At 38.5% G+C, this 18,318-nt stretch overlaps 4 protein-coding genes across 5 annotated transcripts; 2 read left to right on the top strand and 2 right to left on the bottom strand.

Moving 5' to 3' along the window:
* Positions 1-2,644: 2,644 nt before the first annotated feature.
* On the top strand, positions 2,645-4,049 carry LOC133864600 (LOB domain-containing protein 21). Its single transcript, XM_062300984.1, has one exon. The coding sequence runs from the start codon at positions 3,005-3,007 to the stop codon at positions 3,521-3,523; it is 519 nt and encodes a 172-aa protein (XP_062156968.1). The 5' UTR covers positions 2,645-3,004; the 3' UTR covers positions 3,524-4,049.
* Positions 4,050-4,673: 624 nt separating this feature from the next.
* LOC133864021 (trihelix transcription factor ENAP1) lies at positions 4,674-7,443 on the bottom strand. 2 transcript variants are annotated; one of them, XM_062300204.1, is made up of 2 exons: positions 6,318-7,443; positions 4,674-5,128 (listed from the first exon to the last, which is right to left on the bottom strand). In XM_062300204.1, the coding sequence occupies exons 1-2, from the start codon at positions 7,126-7,128 to the stop codon at positions 5,124-5,126; spliced, it is 816 nt and encodes a 271-aa protein (XP_062156188.1). In that variant the 5' UTR covers positions 7,129-7,443; the 3' UTR covers positions 4,674-5,123. The 2 variants fall into 2 exon arrangements, with proteins under 2 accessions (XP_062156188.1, XP_062156187.1); XM_062300203.1 differs by having other exon boundaries at positions 4,674-5,017; positions 6,318-7,438.
* Positions 7,444-8,009: 566 nt separating this feature from the next.
* On the bottom strand, positions 8,010-9,267 carry LOC133864035 (pentatricopeptide repeat-containing protein At3g56030, mitochondrial-like). The gene has a single exon (XM_062300228.1). It carries the CDS (start codon positions 9,157-9,159, stop codon positions 8,155-8,157), a length of 1,005 nt encoding a protein of 334 aa, XP_062156212.1. The 5' UTR covers positions 9,160-9,267; the 3' UTR covers positions 8,010-8,154.
* Positions 9,268-16,247: 6,980 nt separating this feature from the next.
* LOC133864577 (alcohol acyltransferase 9) lies at positions 16,248-18,012 on the top strand. Its single transcript, XM_062300958.1, has one exon. It carries the CDS (start codon positions 16,411-16,413, stop codon positions 17,728-17,730), a length of 1,320 nt encoding a protein of 439 aa, XP_062156942.1. The 5' UTR covers positions 16,248-16,410; the 3' UTR covers positions 17,731-18,012.
* The last annotated feature ends 306 nt before the right edge of the window (positions 18,013-18,318 follow it).

The following is an 18,318-nucleotide window of genomic DNA, read 5'->3' as shown; positions in this document are numbered from 1 at the left end:
AATAATAATAATAATAAAGGTAAAATTTTAAATTTTTTCACCTAACCAAATTCTAAATTTGCATATAAATTTTACTGAAAATAAAAACAAGGAAGTTCAAACTTATGATGAAGCCCATTTCATTGGCCTGCCATCTCAGCATCTCTCTCTCTCTCCCTCCCTCTCTCGAAACGTGCACATAACTTTATCATCACTCATCAAGTGGCCAAAGAAACATTGGTGGAGGTGGGAAGCAAGTTAGCAACACAAGACACACCAAAGTCAAGCTACAGTCGATCCCACCACATTCTAACCCGAAAAAAATCAACCATAGTGGAACTCTATCATCTCGAATCATTCTTGGGCCGGCCCATATTCCTCATTCTATGATACCTAGCCCCGCTCTCATTTGACACGCGTGTAAAACACTATCCGTTCATCTCCCATCGGATTCAGAAGGTGTGATGCATTAGCGCGTGAGAAACACATCCAGCCTTCCATTCTGAGTTGGTGTCTTTTGTAAAAACGACGTGCATTAACCAAGTGGGCTAGCTCTTAGAGGAGCATGCATTATCATGTTTGTCCCATTTTCCTTCTCTACCACGAAATGTTTGAAGTGACAATTTTATTTTCTTTCTTCTTTGCCGAGTACGAGTGGCAAAAGGTAGAAGGTTTACGGTTTACCTAGCACTACCAGCCACACATATGGTCACGTTTTTTTAAGATTGGGTTGGAAAAAAAATTTCTCGTTTTGTTTATTAATTTCACATGTCTTTTTAGAGCACATAATTTTTTTTATTTTTTATTTTTGGATTAGGTGACATTTATCGTTACAGTATGAGATTTTTCTGTGTATTTTTAATAGCATTAATAAAAAAATTGTGTTTTTTATATAGTTAGAGGACAAATAACACTTTTAGAATCAGAATTTAAAAAATTCTTACAATTTAATTTGTAAGAAATTTATTTCATTTTCAAAATACATGTGAAAATCAGGTATTCAAGGCAGAGACAAAACCCTTTTTTTTTTTGTCTTTATTTATTTATTTATTTATTTATGGGGAGGGGACAAAACATGAATAAGTAGTCTAAGTCTAATTTTGATGAGGGTTAAGTCTAATTTTTAGGCATATATTAATTTAAAATGGGGGAGAGGAGGGGAGTCATGACCCCATTTAAATATACATATATTTTAAAGATAGATGTCAATTTAATAGATTGAATTAAAAAAATTTCCTTAATCCAATTGGAAGAAAACTTTGTCCCATATATATTTACTTCAGAAAACTTAATAATAAAGTCAACTTCTTATGGCAGAATTGCAGCAAGCTTGTTTTACCCACTGAAATGTGATAATTGTTAGCGTTCCAAGCAATTTGGGTCATTTAAGCTAACAAATTATCAGTTTGGTTTGTTTGATAACACTTTCTTGTTTTTTGTTTTTTTTTTTTCTAAAAAAGCACTCAAAAATACTTTTACTTTATATCATATCAGAACAATTTTTTTAACAAAATAATAATTAAAAAAAAAAAAAACTCTCTAAAAAACATTAATAAACAGAACGTGTTTCTCAAAATTTTGATTTTTTTTTTAGGCTGAGCAATTCTTGTAATGTATAATATGATCTTCTTTATTTCAAGTAAAATAGATAAAAATTATTTTATTGCATCTACCCAGTAACATTCAGTTTCAGCTGATAGAATATTTGCATAGAGAAGCTTAATACCAATCTATTCACTGTTTTACCAATTTAAGATTCTTACAGGAACTACATGATCATGAGGTTGGACCTGAATTATATATCTATTTAAAGTTTCCACTTCCTTCTCTTACTATTTCTTTGGCATGAACAGTGGCTAAAGTTGAATATTCTTAGTCTAGAAAGCAGACTTTTTGGAGAAGAAATATAAGCAATAACATGTTGAACTAGTGTAGGGGACTTACCCACCTCCGTAGGACGAAAGAGGTGGTCACGGAGGTAGAAAAGTCCCTCACAACCCACCCCATTCCATCATCTAGGGTTGGTCACATGGGACTTCTCCACTTCCACAACCACCTCCGTGGGGTGGAGGGTTCCCCGTGAACCACCTCTACAAGAGTACTGGGTTGGGTCGTTGAGAATTCACTGGCCACCACCCTCAGAGCTAAAGGTGTATATACTTGATAGTGACCCCTTTCTTCTTCTTTTTATCTTTTTAAGTTATACAATGATGTGACAAGAAAATGGAGATATGACAATATTTTGTTGGTTTTTTAACTCGACTTTTAATACAAATGACAAATATTTCACTAATTTTTTAGATGGAAGGACTATTTTGATAAAGATGAAATACACAAAAACTAAATTTGTCACTTTTGAAAACATAAGGGGCTTTTTGATAAAGTGGTGATCCATCGGGTTCAAATTTGTATGCAACCCTATTATATATATGATGCATCAAACTAATGAATAAGAAGTAAAATACAATTAGAGTTGAGATTATATATATAGTGCAGCTTTTAGCAATGGGCAAAGATATTTTAACTTGAGAGTTGAGACTTTCGCTTTCATATTTCAAATAGTTCACGGGGGTGGACGGGGGAAAGCTCTGTTTTAGAAAAGCACAACCCAGCATAAGCCTATAGCTTTATCTTTGGCTCCACTATCTAGCGCAGATTCCTAGCTTGCATTTCCCGTTGCCTTCGTGAGGATAAGTCCAACTTTCTTGAGGAGTGGTTTACTTTTCTAGTGAAATTTCTTTTCTTCAATCCAATGAAGCATCCCCTCATCTTTGTTGATGAACTATCATGTCTCACACAATCTTGCCAATGCATATTATGTTGTCCCACGTTCAATTATTTGTGAGCTTTTTCCACTTCCAATACAAAAGGGTGGTAGACCAATAGAAAATGGCACATGCAGCTCTTGAACCTGCGACCTTCATTCTATTATCATAATACTAAGAACCCACTGAGCTAGTAGGCTTTCTGCGGGCTACGGGAAGGGAAGGTTTGAACACTTACGAAAAGTGGATGTACTGAAACCATGAAGAATCATGAGCCCCGTTCAAGTTCTTCTTGTGCAGCCTGCAAGTTGCTGAAAAGAAGATGCACTCCCAATTGTATATTTGCGCCGTATTTTTGCTCCGACGAGCCGACGAAATTTGCCAAAGTCCACAAGGTGTTTGGAGCAAGCAATGTGAGCAAGATCCTCGCTGAAGTGCCGGAGGAGCAACGTGAAGACACGGTGAATTCGCTCGCATTTGAGGCGGAGGCAAGGCTTAGGGACCCTGTTTATGGCTGCATTGGTGCCATAGCTTTGCTGCAGAGAAAGACGGTTGAGCTGCAACATGACCTGACCATTGCTAGAGCTCGTCTTGCTCTCTATGCTGCTACTTCTTCATCTTCTTCTTCGTCTATTATCTTGGATGATCACGTTAGCATGGCTCCCTTCCCTAGTGTTCCTGGTTGCGATGGACTGGCTTATAGTTTCGGCCAGAGTTCATCTGATTTGAGCAGATATGGACCGCTGAATGATTTCGGCCACGGCCCATACATATCATGATTATGAATCTATGATCTCTCTCTCTTCATACAGCAGCTACTACAAAAGCATTGCCTGGTTTCTTTAATATATATGAATTGTTATCAGTTTTACCTTTTCTTTTTCCAACTATATTATCAGTATTTTTTTTTTCAAGATTGGGCAATCTGAATCACCATCTGATCCTCCGACCAGAGTGTGATGGAAGGCAGGGCAGCTTGAGGATTCTCGCTTGCTGTGACAAACATATCCCAGCAAAAATTCCAATAACAGGCAAAAATATTTTAGCCTTGGACGGTGGCACACCAAAAAGTACAGAGTTGTGGGAATCGCGGTGCCCACTGTTTCAATGCAACATAATGGGTTATGATTTGACTAGCCCCACAATTTGCCGTCAACATTACTTGTTGCAATGCGAATCCAAAGTCTAGTGTTTCGGTTATTAATCAACTACGTTACCATCGGGAAGGGTGAGAATTCAATTCTCGCCTTCAAATTCAAGATTCGCATCCATGTAATTTTCTGTTCGGATTCCTAATCAAGTTGACTACAAATGTGAAAGAGTCACTATAAAACCCACTTGTCTGAGATTTACTCAAGATTCGCATCTCTGTAATTTTCTGTTCGAATTCCTAATAAAGTTGACTACAAACGTGAAAGAGTCACTATAAAACCCGCTTGCTTGAGACTTACTCCATCAAATGAGCCCCGTAAGGACTCTCTCACATTTGTTAACAATTCGAACAATAAAATTGACTAAAGATCTCTATTCAGAGAGAAACTAATGACCTTGTTTTCCATCTTGAGGGATAAATTGCATAAATTTAAATACACAAACATACTTTCTCAAAAGATTCTCTGAATTAGTTGGTAAAACTATCAAACAAGAAATCAATATGCTACGTAGAAGCTGATGCAACAGACTATAGTTAACTGCCGACCAGTTCACAGTTTCTTCACCAAATTACAGCATTGTTATTTTCTATTTGATATCCCCCCAGTCTTAGTTCATAATAACTGTTGATTTTTTTTTTCTTCATTTAATGTATCCGTAAATCTCAAGTGCCTAGAAATCCAAGGAATTCAAAGGCCTAGTAACTTGTAAACCATTGTCTTATATTTTCTATAATGCGCAGGTGTCCGTCCCACAAACATAAATTTAAGAGGCAAGTTGAAGCAACATAGCTTTCCTTCATGTGAAATGCACGAATCACATATTCATTGGTTCGCCAAAAAAAACTCTCAGATCTGAGTAGAACAAGGTCATAATCATACAGAAAACACATCATAAGTACATGAAATTTAGAGCCAAACAACTAATAATGTACACTTAACACTACAACGATGGCAAACCATCTTCAAAAGCTTCGAATTTGAAACTGCTGAGTAATATATCATGGCGGACATGTTCTGTAAACAGAGGAGTCCCAAAGCGGGTTGCAAAAGATATCACCAGGCTGCACTTCCTTTTGAAAGTGAGAAGCATTCCTGCAATCTCAGCTTATTGCTTCTTCCCTGTTCAAGGTATGCAAAATTCACAAAAGAACCTCATTAGACTAATTGCTAGGCAACGCCAACTTTATCAGCATCATGAACTTCAGAATACAGAGAAGACATGGCCTTAAGCTGCAATTGCAGATTTAAACAAGAAAGAATTAAATAGAACCAATGATAAAGGGAAGAAATTAGCAGTTACCACTCCTAAGAACAGCAGCCCCCCCTTGAACTCATTTATATCCAAATCATTACTTTCTTGATGAACTAAACCAGTAAAATAAAAAGAGAAATGATGCATGTACTTTCAAGCGCTTACTCTCTGATGAAATGGCCGTGAAAATCACCATTGATGTGAAAAATAAAGACTAACCCATCCAAAATTCAATGGTGATTTTCATTGACACATTAGGAAGTAAACACTTGGAAGTACATGTAGCATTTTTCAAATAAAAATTGAAATCTACATAATTTCATGGCCTAATGAACTAACATATATCCACCTGCATGTTGAAGAGTTAACGGAGAGCTTCTCACGACCGGTGGCACAAAACCAGCCAACCATTTTACGATAATTAAATACTGCAACAAACTACTTATACCCTTTGAGCATAACACCAAACCCACACAAATCGTCAAGGTTAACGATTCAACATTGCAATAGCGTGAAAAGGGAAAATCCAAGCCATTCCTGCTCATACCACTCCCTTCTCATACATTTGCTTCAAAATTCCCACCCAACAATTTTACCATAATTAAATCTTTCAACTAACTACTTATACCTTTTGAGCAAAACACAAAACCCACATCAAATCGACGAGGTTAACGATTCAACATCGCAATAGTGTGAAAAGGGAAAATCCAAGCCATTCCTGCTCGTACCACTCCCTTCTCATACATTTGCTTCAAAATTCCCATCAAACCATTTTACGATGATTAAATCTTGCAACTAACTACTTATACCCTTTGAGCTAACTCCAAACCCACATCATTACATCAAATCAATGAGGTTAGTGATTCAACATCACAATAGTGTGAAATGGGAACATCCAAATTATTCCTACTCATACCACTCCCTTCTCAATAGACTTGCTTCAAAATTCCCATAAACAATATTTGATAACATCCAACACCCAAAAATTTGAAACTTTGAATTTCTAAAAATTACAATTTTCCCACACTATACAATCAAAATAAAAAATCGCCCCACCAAATGTAAACAAATCCCGAAAATTCACATCCATTTGCAGGTCAACTAAATGTAATGTAACAAACTAAATCCAACAAACAATAAAAGTTGAATCTTTGATATAATTTTCACCTGAGCTCGGAGCGTACTTGGGGCGCTTCATTTTCTCAATCTCCAAATGAGCGTCCATGAACATATTCATTCTCTGAAACTCAAGGTCCTTAGTGAACTCCATCCTCTGCCTCTCCAGCTCCATCATCTGCTGCTGCTTCGAACTCTCGATCCTCTCGTAGATCTCCCCGAACTTCAGTATCGCCCTTGCCAATTCCCTACACGCCGCCCCATCCGACAAATCTACGCTCTCCATCCGATGCTTCCTCGACACCCTCCCATCAAGCGCTACACCTCCACCATCATCATCGTCCTCGTCGTCGACATCATCATCATCATCATCGCCGCCAAGCGAACTGTCCGTGGACCCCGCACCGGAGTAAACTAAGAGATTAGAGTTAGGGTTAGGGTTAGGGTTGGGTTTGGGCTTGGAGGAGGGCTTGACGGTGAAAGTAACCGTGGGGGGCTTCTTGGCAACGGCGTTGGTACCGATGAGCGAGTCGAGGCGGTAGAAGAAGGGCCATTGGGACGGAGGGGATTTGGCCTTCTCGAGCTTGTACTTCTTCTTCAACGTGTCGATCCGGTTCTTGCACTGGATGTCCGTCTTGCGCGGCTTAACGCCGTTTTGACGTCCGTTGACGGTGTCGGCGACCTCCTTCCAGTCCTTCTGACGGAGGTTTCCGCGGTTGAGCTGGACATAACGGTCTCCCCAGGCCTCGATCAGTATCTCCGTGGCGCCCTCGCTCCAACAATCCTCCCGCCCCCCGCTGCCGCCGCCGCCGACGGAACCGTGGTGGGGCCGGGTGGTCGGTTTCGGACTCGGGCGGTCCATGTGTGGAGTCGGGTGGGCTGGCTATTTGGAATATGAATGAACACGCCGGAGGTTTTGGGGGGTTGGGATTGAGTGAGAGGGAGTGAAAAGCATCGGATTTGGACCCAAGGGCAATTGGCCGTGCATTGTGACCGGCGGTGACGTCAGCTCCCGTATTTGGTTTGGACGGAACGAACTTTAGTTTAAGCAAGTCCCGTGCACATGTGCGACCAAAAAACACCACGTCTCTTTCTTTGTTTGGTTTCTCTTTCACATTTGAGCATGGAACTCGCCGTTAAAGGCTTGCTAGTACTACTCTTTTCCACACCTTTTTACAAGGATCTCTCCACCTGATCAAATGATTCAAATTAACTCAAAGTATTTATCCTATTTCTCTACAAATTTTTGAGCCCAGAAGTGCAGCATTCGAATCTCCGGGCACGAATGAGGGGGGAAATTTCAAATCAAAACTTGGAGTAAGGGCGACAATTTGTATTTGAATGCTGGGTTTGGTTACTATCGTAACATGAATATAAAATTATGTAAGTTAATTTTAATTCGATTTATTTAATTAAATAAGTTAAATTTATTAATCGTAACTTTTTCATTTTTTATTGAGTTTGTATTGAATTGGCGAGTGGTGTAAAAAATTATTAACCTTAAATGTTGCGTGTCGAGTTCGAATTATGTCAAGACATCTGAATAAAATTATACTTCTTAATCTTAATCAATTAATTATATATTCGTGTCGAATGTACTCACCATATTATTTTTAAAGTGTTTGAACATCTTTTTGACCAAGTATACCACCCAAACACTTCTAGTGCGGTCAGAAAAATTTCAGAGAATCCAATTCCAAAAGCAAATTGCTCAACCCGAAAGTTCCTTTCTTTAGAATGATAAGCCCGAAGAGTCATTAATTTGCATTGTGTACAAGCTTAATACGTTGAAGAAAATAGGGTGGCAAAGAATTGAGATGGCTATGATTGAGAAGTACTCTGAACAAAGTAAAAATATAATGACCAATCGCTATGGATCTCTTCAAAATTAGTTCTTTTTATCTCTAAAATTCAGTCTGTAAAAGTCCATTAATTTATCTCCCATCTCCAAATCTCTTTTGTTCATTTCCTCCAAGACCAACTTTGCCTCATCAAACCTCTCCAACTCGATGAGCTTGCTAGCCAAACACCCAAAGCTGTGAGTGTCCAGCCACGTTTCCCTTCCAGCAAAAATCCTCACAAACTCAATGGCCTGCGCATAATAGCCCAGCCTCAGCAGCGCTTTTACAACGTACATGTGTGTGGACAATAGCACCGGCAGTCCATCATCAACCATACTCCTCAGCACCACCAGTGCACCCTCCACCTTCCCCGCTTTACACGCGCCCAGCACCAGCGCGTCGTACGTACGCGTGTCTGCTTTCACCCCCTCCTCCACCATCTTGGTCAACACGTCGGTCGCCGAAGTCAAATCTCGGACGAAACAGTGCGCCGACAGAAAGTAATTATAAGCCGTCAGATCTGGCGGGATCTGATACTCCCTCATCAGCTTCATCACGCCCCACGCACGCTCCATTTCCTTCTTCCTCGTGAGCGCGTTCAGTATGGTGTGAAAGCTACACACATTCAGACCGAACCCCTCGCGCGCCATCGTGTGGACGACGCGGAGGGACTCGTCGATTCGACCCAACTTGCACAGACGCGATATCAGTGAATCGTACGCGCTCTTCCGCGGTAACCCTTTGTCGAGGCGAGCTAGGGTTTGGGAAAGGTCGTCGAGTACGGACAAGGAGGTCTCAGTGTTGGTGATGAAGTTGAAAGTCTTGGAGGTGTTGAAGCAACCGTCCCTCACGCGCTTGTTGAGGACGTCGCGGAGCGTTTCGAAGTCCCTGGACCGGCCTGCGGCGTAGACCAGGTCGTCGTAGTAGGCGGAGGTGGGCACATCAGGGAATGGGTTAGGCTTTGGGTTTAGGGTTGTGAAAAACCGGGTGATGACGGTGAGCATAGAAAGGGAATTATGGGGTTTGTGTGGGAGCTTTCGGAGAAACGACATTTCTTAGGGTTTTACAACCGATATGGTGACTGAGAACGTAGAAATTAATTAGGGTTTTCAGCTGTAGGTTGAAGAAGCTCGAACAATTGTAACTAGAAATGGGCTCTAAACGATCAAGCCCATTTACGGGAAATCGCAAAATATGGGCCCAAGCCCGATATCAGTTGTTAAGTATTCATTCAACTCTGTCAAGCAGGTCATAGTTAACAGCCCAGAGTGGTACAATTGGATCCAAAATGACTTTAAAATCCATCAACTGGAAATGGTTCTGAAGTGGAAGTGGTTACACTTCAGCTAGTATTACAGAGTACACAGTCTGCGTTAAGAGGCCGTTTGTTTCCGTCTAAAATATTTTTTGTAAAATGTTTTTCTTATTATTTAGTGTTTGGTGGTGCGGCATAAAATGTTGGTCAAACTTGAAAATGCTTTTCTTATATATATATTCGTGAAGCGTAAAATGGATTACATTTTTCATGTGTAAATCATTTTTCGTTGCTCTCCTACACTTTAACGCAGACAATTGTAAGAGAGTTCTTTACAGGGAATACATGTTCAAATAGGTCTTGGTCTGTAGGAAAACTTGCCTGGACAGGTGGACTTGCCCCATAAAGGTACTCTTGCAATTATCTGCCCATATAGGCAAACAATTGCACTGTATCTCATTCTCATCTTCGAAGATCTTCTATTCTCACACACTAGTTATCTTCTTCTATCCAACTCATGTTCACGGTCTCTCTTTCCCTTGCAACTTCTCGGATTATATTAAAATATAAGAGATATTTGATGATTTTTTTTTTATTGTTTTTCAAACCATTTTTCGAGTAGCAAACAAACATCGAAAAATATTCACTTTTTCTGAAAGAAATTCAAATGAAAACATTTTTCGACATAAAACATTCTACACCAAAACAAATTAGACATTAATTAAATTATTAAATTTATTATTTTCTTTTAAATTATACTTTTAAGACAGTTAGTGATTTAACACAATACCATAACCATGGTTATGAGTTTGAATCATGCATGTTTTTGTAATTTTAAGTTTTTGGAACAAATTAAAAACTTAACTTTAACCAAAAAAAATGAAAGATATTTATTCAGCAGGGCCACTAGAAATTTGAAAGATGTATAATTCATAGAGAGAATCAAAGCCAAATTGGTGTATGAGTTCATCCCAAAGAGCCGCGATTGATGACCAAATGATCAGTTTTTTCTGGGGGGACATGGATGGATCCACCAACCTAAAAAAACGTCAAAATAGTATTCATACTGATAAGGAGTACTTTGGATATTCCACTATGAAAAGCCTGCAAAAGTAGTTTAAGTTTAAAAAGATTAGTTTCTTTCATGATAATGGTGCTTTTGAAACTCATTCAAAAGATGTGACGGGATGAGGACTCTATGAAGAAAATATTTGGCTACTCAGCCCCACCGCTTCATACGTGATGCATGCCAGCAAGGAAAATGTCTAGGGTATTTCAATTTTTACTCTATTTCTTTATATATATATATATATATATATATATATATATATATATATATATAAACTCAAAAAGGCCCCCAACATACCCCAAGCAGCACCCATGTGAAAAAAAATAAAAATAAAATTGTATAGTAATTTGTCCTTTAATTTTATCTCCTGAATTAAAATTCATCGCTGTTTTTAGACCATTCATAAAGATCTCATAATTTGTTCTTCCTTCTTTCTCTAATTTTTCAAAAAAAAAAAATATCTACACACTTGAAGTGCCCTATTGGAGTGGAGTCAGGACGTTGTTTGTTTCGGTCAACCATGATCAGTACACCGTGCCCAATGGATTGACTCTATCACAACGAACAAAATAATCGGGGAGGCCATTCGCCCGTGTTTGGTGGAATTTGTGTATATAAAACACCATTTCAATGTCTTATTAGATCTCAAGTCCATGCTATGAAAGCCTCTTTTCAGTCTTTATGTTGAAGTAGAATTTTGGGACAGCTAGCATGGATTGGCAATGGGTAACACGCAAAATAAAGAAATAGCTACCGAAGTGATGTTGGCCGGTAAGGAATTTCTGATGGTTAAATCAGTAAAACTCTTTTTGAGAGAAAAACTAAATAAAGAGTTTATAAGAAAGAGTCTGTATTTTTGTATATAGGGTCTACCTCTTTTTAATGGGAGAAAGTTTTTAGTTCAACATGATAACATCGGTGTCAATAGGGTGTAATTTTTCTTGTAGGGCGTGACTTACAATGTTGATTGTATTAATGACCATTCGGAGATATTGACGAGAGTGTATAACTTTCGTGTGGAGAAGATTCAAAGATTCATTTTGATTAAGCTTCTCTGTAAACGTAATTGTGTGATCTGATGGCCTGTTTATCTTTTATGTAGAGGCTATTTGAGTAGGTCTAGAGTCATTATTTAGTTGCCCCGTTTCCACAGGCAAGTCACGACCGACTTGTCAAACTTACCGGGCGTCGGGAATTTTAGTCCTTGTTTTTAATGCTTGACCCCATTTCAATGTCCCATTTGATCTCACGTCCATGGTATGAAAGTCTCTTCCCTGTCTTATTTTATAAATATATATATATATATATATATATATATATATATTAGGAGTACTGTAGCCTGCCCTTACCCGCACGTTAATCAGAACTAATATTCCTTATCACATTTGCGTAATTTTTCATCATAAGATACTCAAAATCTTTGTCCTTGTAAACACACATATCTTGTCTGAGATTTTGCTTTTGTGAAAAGACGCGATGGGTTCAATCAAAACCCAGCTGAACAAAATTAAAGGCAACAGATAAAGGAAGGAATAAGAAAGGAAGCGTAAGCTTGCATGCAGGTCCATACATATCCATCTAAGACAAAAAGCAAGATTTTGATCTGCTATGTCTTCTTTATCTCATCCCGTACGTGTTTAATCTTGATATCTTCTTTCTTTTAGAGATATGCATCATCTTAATTTGCTCCCATATCTATTATTAAAAGCCGATCGAAATTAAGACAGTTTAAGAGAAAAATATCTTTATTAGACAGTTTAAAATAATGCATGACTCACTTTTAAGGTATTTTAATTTACGACAACCTTATAAGAGGGATCCAATCGATTCTTTTATGGGTATTTTATTTATTTATTATTATTTTTTACCTCTATGAGTACCACACGATCTCCCTCCTTCTCTTCCGTGTATGCACAGAATAATTTTGAAGCAATCGGTTGAGAGTGCCTAGGCCGTACAGTAATATTTTTTGAGAAGAATTTAATAGGGCAGTGGTAGCCTGGTAGGTCAGCATTCGTTATTCAAAAATAAACTATGAATAAATATTTCTTTGGTTAAAAAAAAAAAAAAAAAAGGACAAAAAATTAAGAAAACAAAAGCTAATTAATTAAGGTACGTGTCACACCTCTGTTTTACAAAATTCTTTGAAAAGCTCAAACTATATTTGAGCATGTGAGTTTTAAACTATGATCAGTTTGTGAACTAGCTAGCAATATCCCTGTACAGAAATAGTGGATAAAAATTGGGGGTTTCATTTGGCTTCAAGCCCCTCCTCCAGCTCCAACCATCTCCAAGGTCCGATTGGTATAAAGGTTGCAAAGGGATCGAAAAAGAAGGCTTAAATTCAAGCATATTCCGCAGGCAGGCAGTCCCATCAGTACTGAATGGTTCCGATCGATCATACGATTTCACAAAAACCCATTTGGGATGTAGTCCATATCTTCAGGAGGAATAAAGGGAAGCTTGAGGCCGGACAGTGCCCTCTTTTAAGGTTAATTAGTACCTCTACAAGTAGCCCTACACCAATATATATATATATATATATATATATATATATAAATAAACCAGGATATATGCCGCTTTGTTTTTCTCTTGCCACAAATCTTCACAACAATACGTCCCTCAAAAACCGACAAAGCAACAGTCTCACATGCAAAAGCCTAGCTACCTAGTCACCTAGATTCATTTAGGAGCATCCACCTACGGTCTAAGCTAGGCTGCTTGCTTTAAATTAACTTTTCCAAGAATAGCAACAGAAAATTTTAATTACTGGTCTGACTTCCAAGGCAATGCATATATTTGATTTAAAAGGTCGATCGGGTTGAGGAAGAAGCAGACAATTTTTTTTTAATATTTTTTTTTTAAAAAAAAAACAAAAACCTTTATGGAACAACATTTACGTCAGCTCAACCAAACAAAAGAATTATACTAATTACTATTGTTAGATTTGCTTTATATATAAATATATATTAAATGGTATGCATATTCTTCCCATAAGGAGGAATATGAATATTAATGCTACTGTTCTATCAATTAACAATGTCCATTTCACACGGTTAAGTAGCAATATCAACTTGTATGAAATAAATGTAAAAAGTAATATTACTAAACACTAATAACATTTACGTTAATTATCACTATAAAATGATTAATTAAACAAAAACCTTTATGTAGCACCATTTACGTTAACTCAACCAAACACAAGAATTATACTATGGTTACATTTGCTTTATATATAAATATATATCAAATGGTATGCATATTCTAGTGGGAAGAATATGAATAATCCTACTCTCCGTATCAATTTACAACATCTATTTCACACCGATTAAGTAGCTACATCAGCCTGTATGAAATAAATATAAGGAGTAATATTATTAAACGCTAATTGCATCTAATTAAGTTAATTATGACTCTAAAATAATTGATTAAGTTGTAATTATAGCTTTTTAAAATTAATTATAAAGTTCAACCTTACTTAATAAAACTTGAAATACATCTTTTCAATATAAGGCTAACCTTTTAGAATGTCAGACTTGTGTAGTCGTGTGGATGCAAAGAATAAAATGACAAGTAATTTTTATAACATTCTTGCAGTCAAGAATTTAAAAATGGACAAAATGATATTCTTGGAGACTAATTCTTGAAAACCAATGGTGAGTCAGAATACCGAATCTCTAAAAGGGCAAACCAAAGGGCAAAGGGCAAAGTTTGTGGTAGGATTAATGCTTTAATGCGACCATTGTCACCGTTAATTTGATATAGTTGGGTCCCTCCGACAGACACCGGCGTGCGTCAGCACCACTTGGTAGTTGATTCCCCTCCTCGATATTAACTATACCATGTAATCCAAAGTCCAAACCCTGATACTTATTCAGGAATAATTGGACTTTATTGCACGATAGCATCCCCTGTACGTTAATGTTGAATTGTATATGATATGACTTTTATATATATATATGTTTTTGTTTTCTTTTCTCAAAACAAACAACTTGTAAAAACAGATTTTTGCATGCCGGCCGGATTGGACGACGGGTTACTTACAAAATAAGAAAACAACAATTAGAGAGGCACTGGTTTGGAGTCGACAGAGAGCCTACGATACTTAAGTCAGTAGAGCATTCATAAAGAGGAAATAAAATAAAGAGAGGATTTATGCTTTCAATTTCAAATGGGCCCAAGGTCGTAGACCCTCCTTGACAAGGACGGAGCCAAAAGTTCTTATAAATTGGGGTCAAGGGTAAAAAAAAATTGTTTGTAAGAGCGCTAGTAGGCTAAATTTTTATTTTTTACCAAATTTTTTGTTTTTTTTTTTTATGAAATTGAGGGGGGAGGGGCATGGCCTATACCAATCAAATAAGGGTTCTCAATTAAGATGGTTATGTTTCTCAATATTTTCGACTTACTCCTATGGAGCAAGGTTAAAAAATAAATAAATAAAAATTTCATATAAAGTTGGAGTTTCGAATAGACAACCTTTTCATTTTTCATTTTTACGATCACGAGAATTATCCATCCGTTATCATTCTCGATCAAAGGAACCTTCATTATCAGGACATGACATGCTACCTCATAGCGTTGGTTATATATGAAATAAATTTTCATTCGGGCTTTATTCCCATGAACAGAGTTGTAATCATACTCCTTAATTTAGTCAATTCTGGAGACGTGTATAGAGCTTAATTAAGGAAGGAGTTGGGCTGCCATAAGATTATCCAAATCTCGTGGCCGTTGAAACCAAATAATTTTAATGATTAATTATAACAATAAACTATTTGGACTAAGAACCAATTTTCTTAGGACCTATTATTTTCTTATTTAAATACTTTCAATTCTGAAATTTTTTTAAAGCAACTATTTGTTAAACTAGGCAGATGAGGGTCCATCTGAGAGACCTGTTGACATCTTGGCTCATTTGCACATGGTATCATCCGAGCATTTTCCTAAAGGACTGTTCCAAATCAATTATTTTCACGTTCGGGTCCATCAAATGTCCTAATAATCAACGAAAAATGATTTCTGAAATTGCTTCCGAGCTAGTCTCTAGTCTCTAGACCCCACCCCAAAAGACTCTCATCATCTTGATGCACGCCTCCATGTTTCATATACGGATTGAGATTCGATGCAATTAATATATATCACCGTTCATTTAAAATGTACGCCTCAAATCGTGAAAAAAGAAAAAGAAAAGAAGGTTAATTAATAATTGGGACGATTTTTAGGTGATCAAAAGACGGTTCGATCAACCAATAATCAGTTTAAGGAGACCCTAAAACCAAATGAGGAGGTTCGGCCCTCCCAATAACCATTCTTTTTAGTTTATTGCTTTGTTGTCACGATACCCAAAAATGTCTAAAAGAAAATCAACGAAAAATGAAACCCCACCCAAAAAGGTTCTCATCATCTTGATGCACACAACCAGGTTTCATATATAATACAAGTTATACAGGACGCGCTTTTTGAAAGATACCGCAGACAATGGACTAGCTAGACAGGTATCAGCCTGCACGTCCATCAAGTCCTTGCTTAAAAAAATCACACATGAACAACACCACGCAAAAATTGAAATCAGAAAGGAACACAGCTTGTTGAAAAGAAAAGGAAAGAAAAGTTTTAGAGTGAGAAAGTGATGTCTATCACTCCGCCGAACAGACAGAAAGCTATGCCAAGCTGTTAATATCTTTGTTTTGATATTAATTTTTCCATAAAGCAATGCCCGGAGAATCTTGGCACAAATCTTTCACAGTTAGAAAGAGAAAAGATACACATGGGGTCGTTTACAAATTACAATAATATTAGTTGATTGTGTGTGACTCCCCAAATTTTTTTCCTTGTCCTTTGGTTGGGAAAAATAATGTCTGCCTTAATAAGGGATCCCAAACCCCTCCCCTCCATGCCTCCATCCACATATAGCCCACTACACAAGTACTCCAAACAAACACCGAGAGTTTTGCTTTCATACTCAAACTAAACCAGAAAATGGGAACCTCTGTTCATGTCAAGGAGGCTGTTATGGTCGCTCCCTGCGAGCCAACTCCAGCGCGTGTTCTCACTCTCTCAGCTATTGACTCCCAGCTCTTCCTTCGCTTCACCATCGAGTATCTCTTCGTCTACAGGGCTCGCCCTGGTTTGGACCATGGTGCGACCACGGCTTGTGTTAAGGCCGCGCTCGCGAAAGCCTTGGTGCCGTACTACCCTTTAGCCGGAAGAGTCAGGGCTAAGCCTGACGGTTCGTGTCTTGAGGTAGTGTGTCGAGCCCAGGGTGCGTTGTTCATTGAAGCCGCTTCTGACAGATACTCAATTACCGATTTCGAGAGGGCTCCAAAATATGTGACCCAGTGGAGAAAGCTACTTTCCCTCCACGTGGCCGACGTTCTCAAAGGGGCCCCGCCTCTTGTGGTGCAGCTGACGTGGCTGAAGGACGGAGCAGCGGCGGTGGGTGTTGGAATTAACCATTGTCTCTGTGATGGAATTGGTAGCGCTGAGTTTCTCAACTCGTTCGCTGAGTTGGCTTCTGGGAGACGCGGAGTAGTCACCGAGCCGAAACCAGTCTGGGAACGTCACCTTCTCGACCCATTACCCGTAGGGCTTCCATGCAGTAACTCAGTGACTCACCCCGAGTTCAACCGAGTCCCTGACATCTGCGGATTCTTGACTCGCTTCTCCAACGAGAGACTCGCCCCTACTTCAATCACCTTCGATCAAAGACATCTCAGCCAGCTCAAGAATCTAGCTACTTCCACGAATCCGCCCATTAGTACTGAGTCATCGTACACGTCATTCGAGGTTCTTTCAGCACACATCTGGAGGAGCTGGGCTAGAGCACTAAACTTACCTTCCAACCAAGTTTTGAAGCTCCTTTTCAGTGTCAATTTTCGTGACCGAGTCAAGCCGAGTCTACCGAGCGGGTACTATGGCAACGCGTTTGTACTAGCGTGCGCGCAAACGAGCGTTAAAGATCTCGTTGAAAAGGGCTTGGGATATGCCTCAGCGTTGGTTAGAAGCTCCAAAGAGAGAGTGGACAACGAATACGTAAAGAGCGTGGTGGAATCGGTGAGTCATTCATCGACGTGTCCGGACTCAGTGGGCGTTCTCATCGTGTCGCAATGGTCAAGGCTAGGGTTAGAAAAGGTTGACTTCGGCATGGGAGAGCCAAATCACGTGGGACCCATTTGTTGTGATAGATACTGCTTGCTTTTGCCAGTCTTTGATCAGAGGGACGCCGTGAAGGTGATGGTGGCGGTTCCCACAAGTGCCGTTGACAACTACAATTATTTAGCAAGGAGTCCATACTCGTGAGGAGCACTGGATTGTAACTCCCCCCGTTGACTTCAGTGATTCGTTTGACTTTTTTTTCTTTAATGTAAATTGATTCCCCAAGTCTAGTCCAAGGGAAGCAGCAGTTCCATTCCATTATTTCCATGAGCTTTTATCTGCTTTTCAGGGAACGTGGTGGTCACCCCCAAATTTTGCGCTTTTTAGTACGTGACCCTTCAATATCGTGAATACCTCTTGCGCTTAGTTTAGCTTATAATCTATCCTTGTTTATTATTTTCTTTCAACAACTTGGTTATTTGATTAGGTCTGGCCTTGGCTAAGTACAATGTTCAAGAGCATCTTGGCTTTTTTTTAATTGATGCCAAAAGCATCGTCGGTGCATTGCCTAGACATTAAGCAGTGAGCTAGCTAGCAACATGATCAATTCATGTGTTTCATGAGTAGGAAAAGTTTATTACTTGCCCAAATGCTCTTCCTTATTAACAACTACACAGACATTGTCAAGAAAATGCATTTGATTTATTTGTTTTTATTGATTTTTAAAAGGTCGATCGATGACATCGATCATTGAAATAAAAATGTTATATTATGATATCTACCCAAAGACAA

This window comes from Alnus glutinosa, chromosome 3 (genome assembly GCF_958979055.1).
Source record: "Alnus glutinosa chromosome 3, dhAlnGlut1.1, whole genome shotgun sequence".
Lineage (NCBI taxonomy): Eukaryota > Viridiplantae > Streptophyta > Magnoliopsida > Fagales > Betulaceae > Alnus > Alnus glutinosa.
This window is presented reverse-complemented; position numbering and strand designations above follow the sequence as displayed.

Excerpts from the sequence above, each read along its gene's own strand:
- LOC133864577 (XM_062300958.1), top strand. The coding sequence starts at position 16,411 with ATGGGAACCTCTGTTCATGTCAAGGAGGCTGTTATGGTCGCTCCCTGC.
- LOC133864600 (XM_062300984.1), top strand. The coding sequence starts at position 3,005 with ATGAAGAATCATGAGCCCCGTTCAAGTTCTTCTTGTGCAGCCTGCAAG.
- LOC133864035 (XM_062300228.1), bottom strand. The coding sequence starts at position 9,159 with ATGTCGTTTCTCCGAAAGCTCCCACACAAACCCCATAATTCCCTTTCT.
- LOC133864021 (XM_062300203.1), bottom strand. The coding sequence starts at position 7,128 with ATGGACCGCCCGAGTCCGAAACCGACCACCCGGCCCCACCACGGTTCC.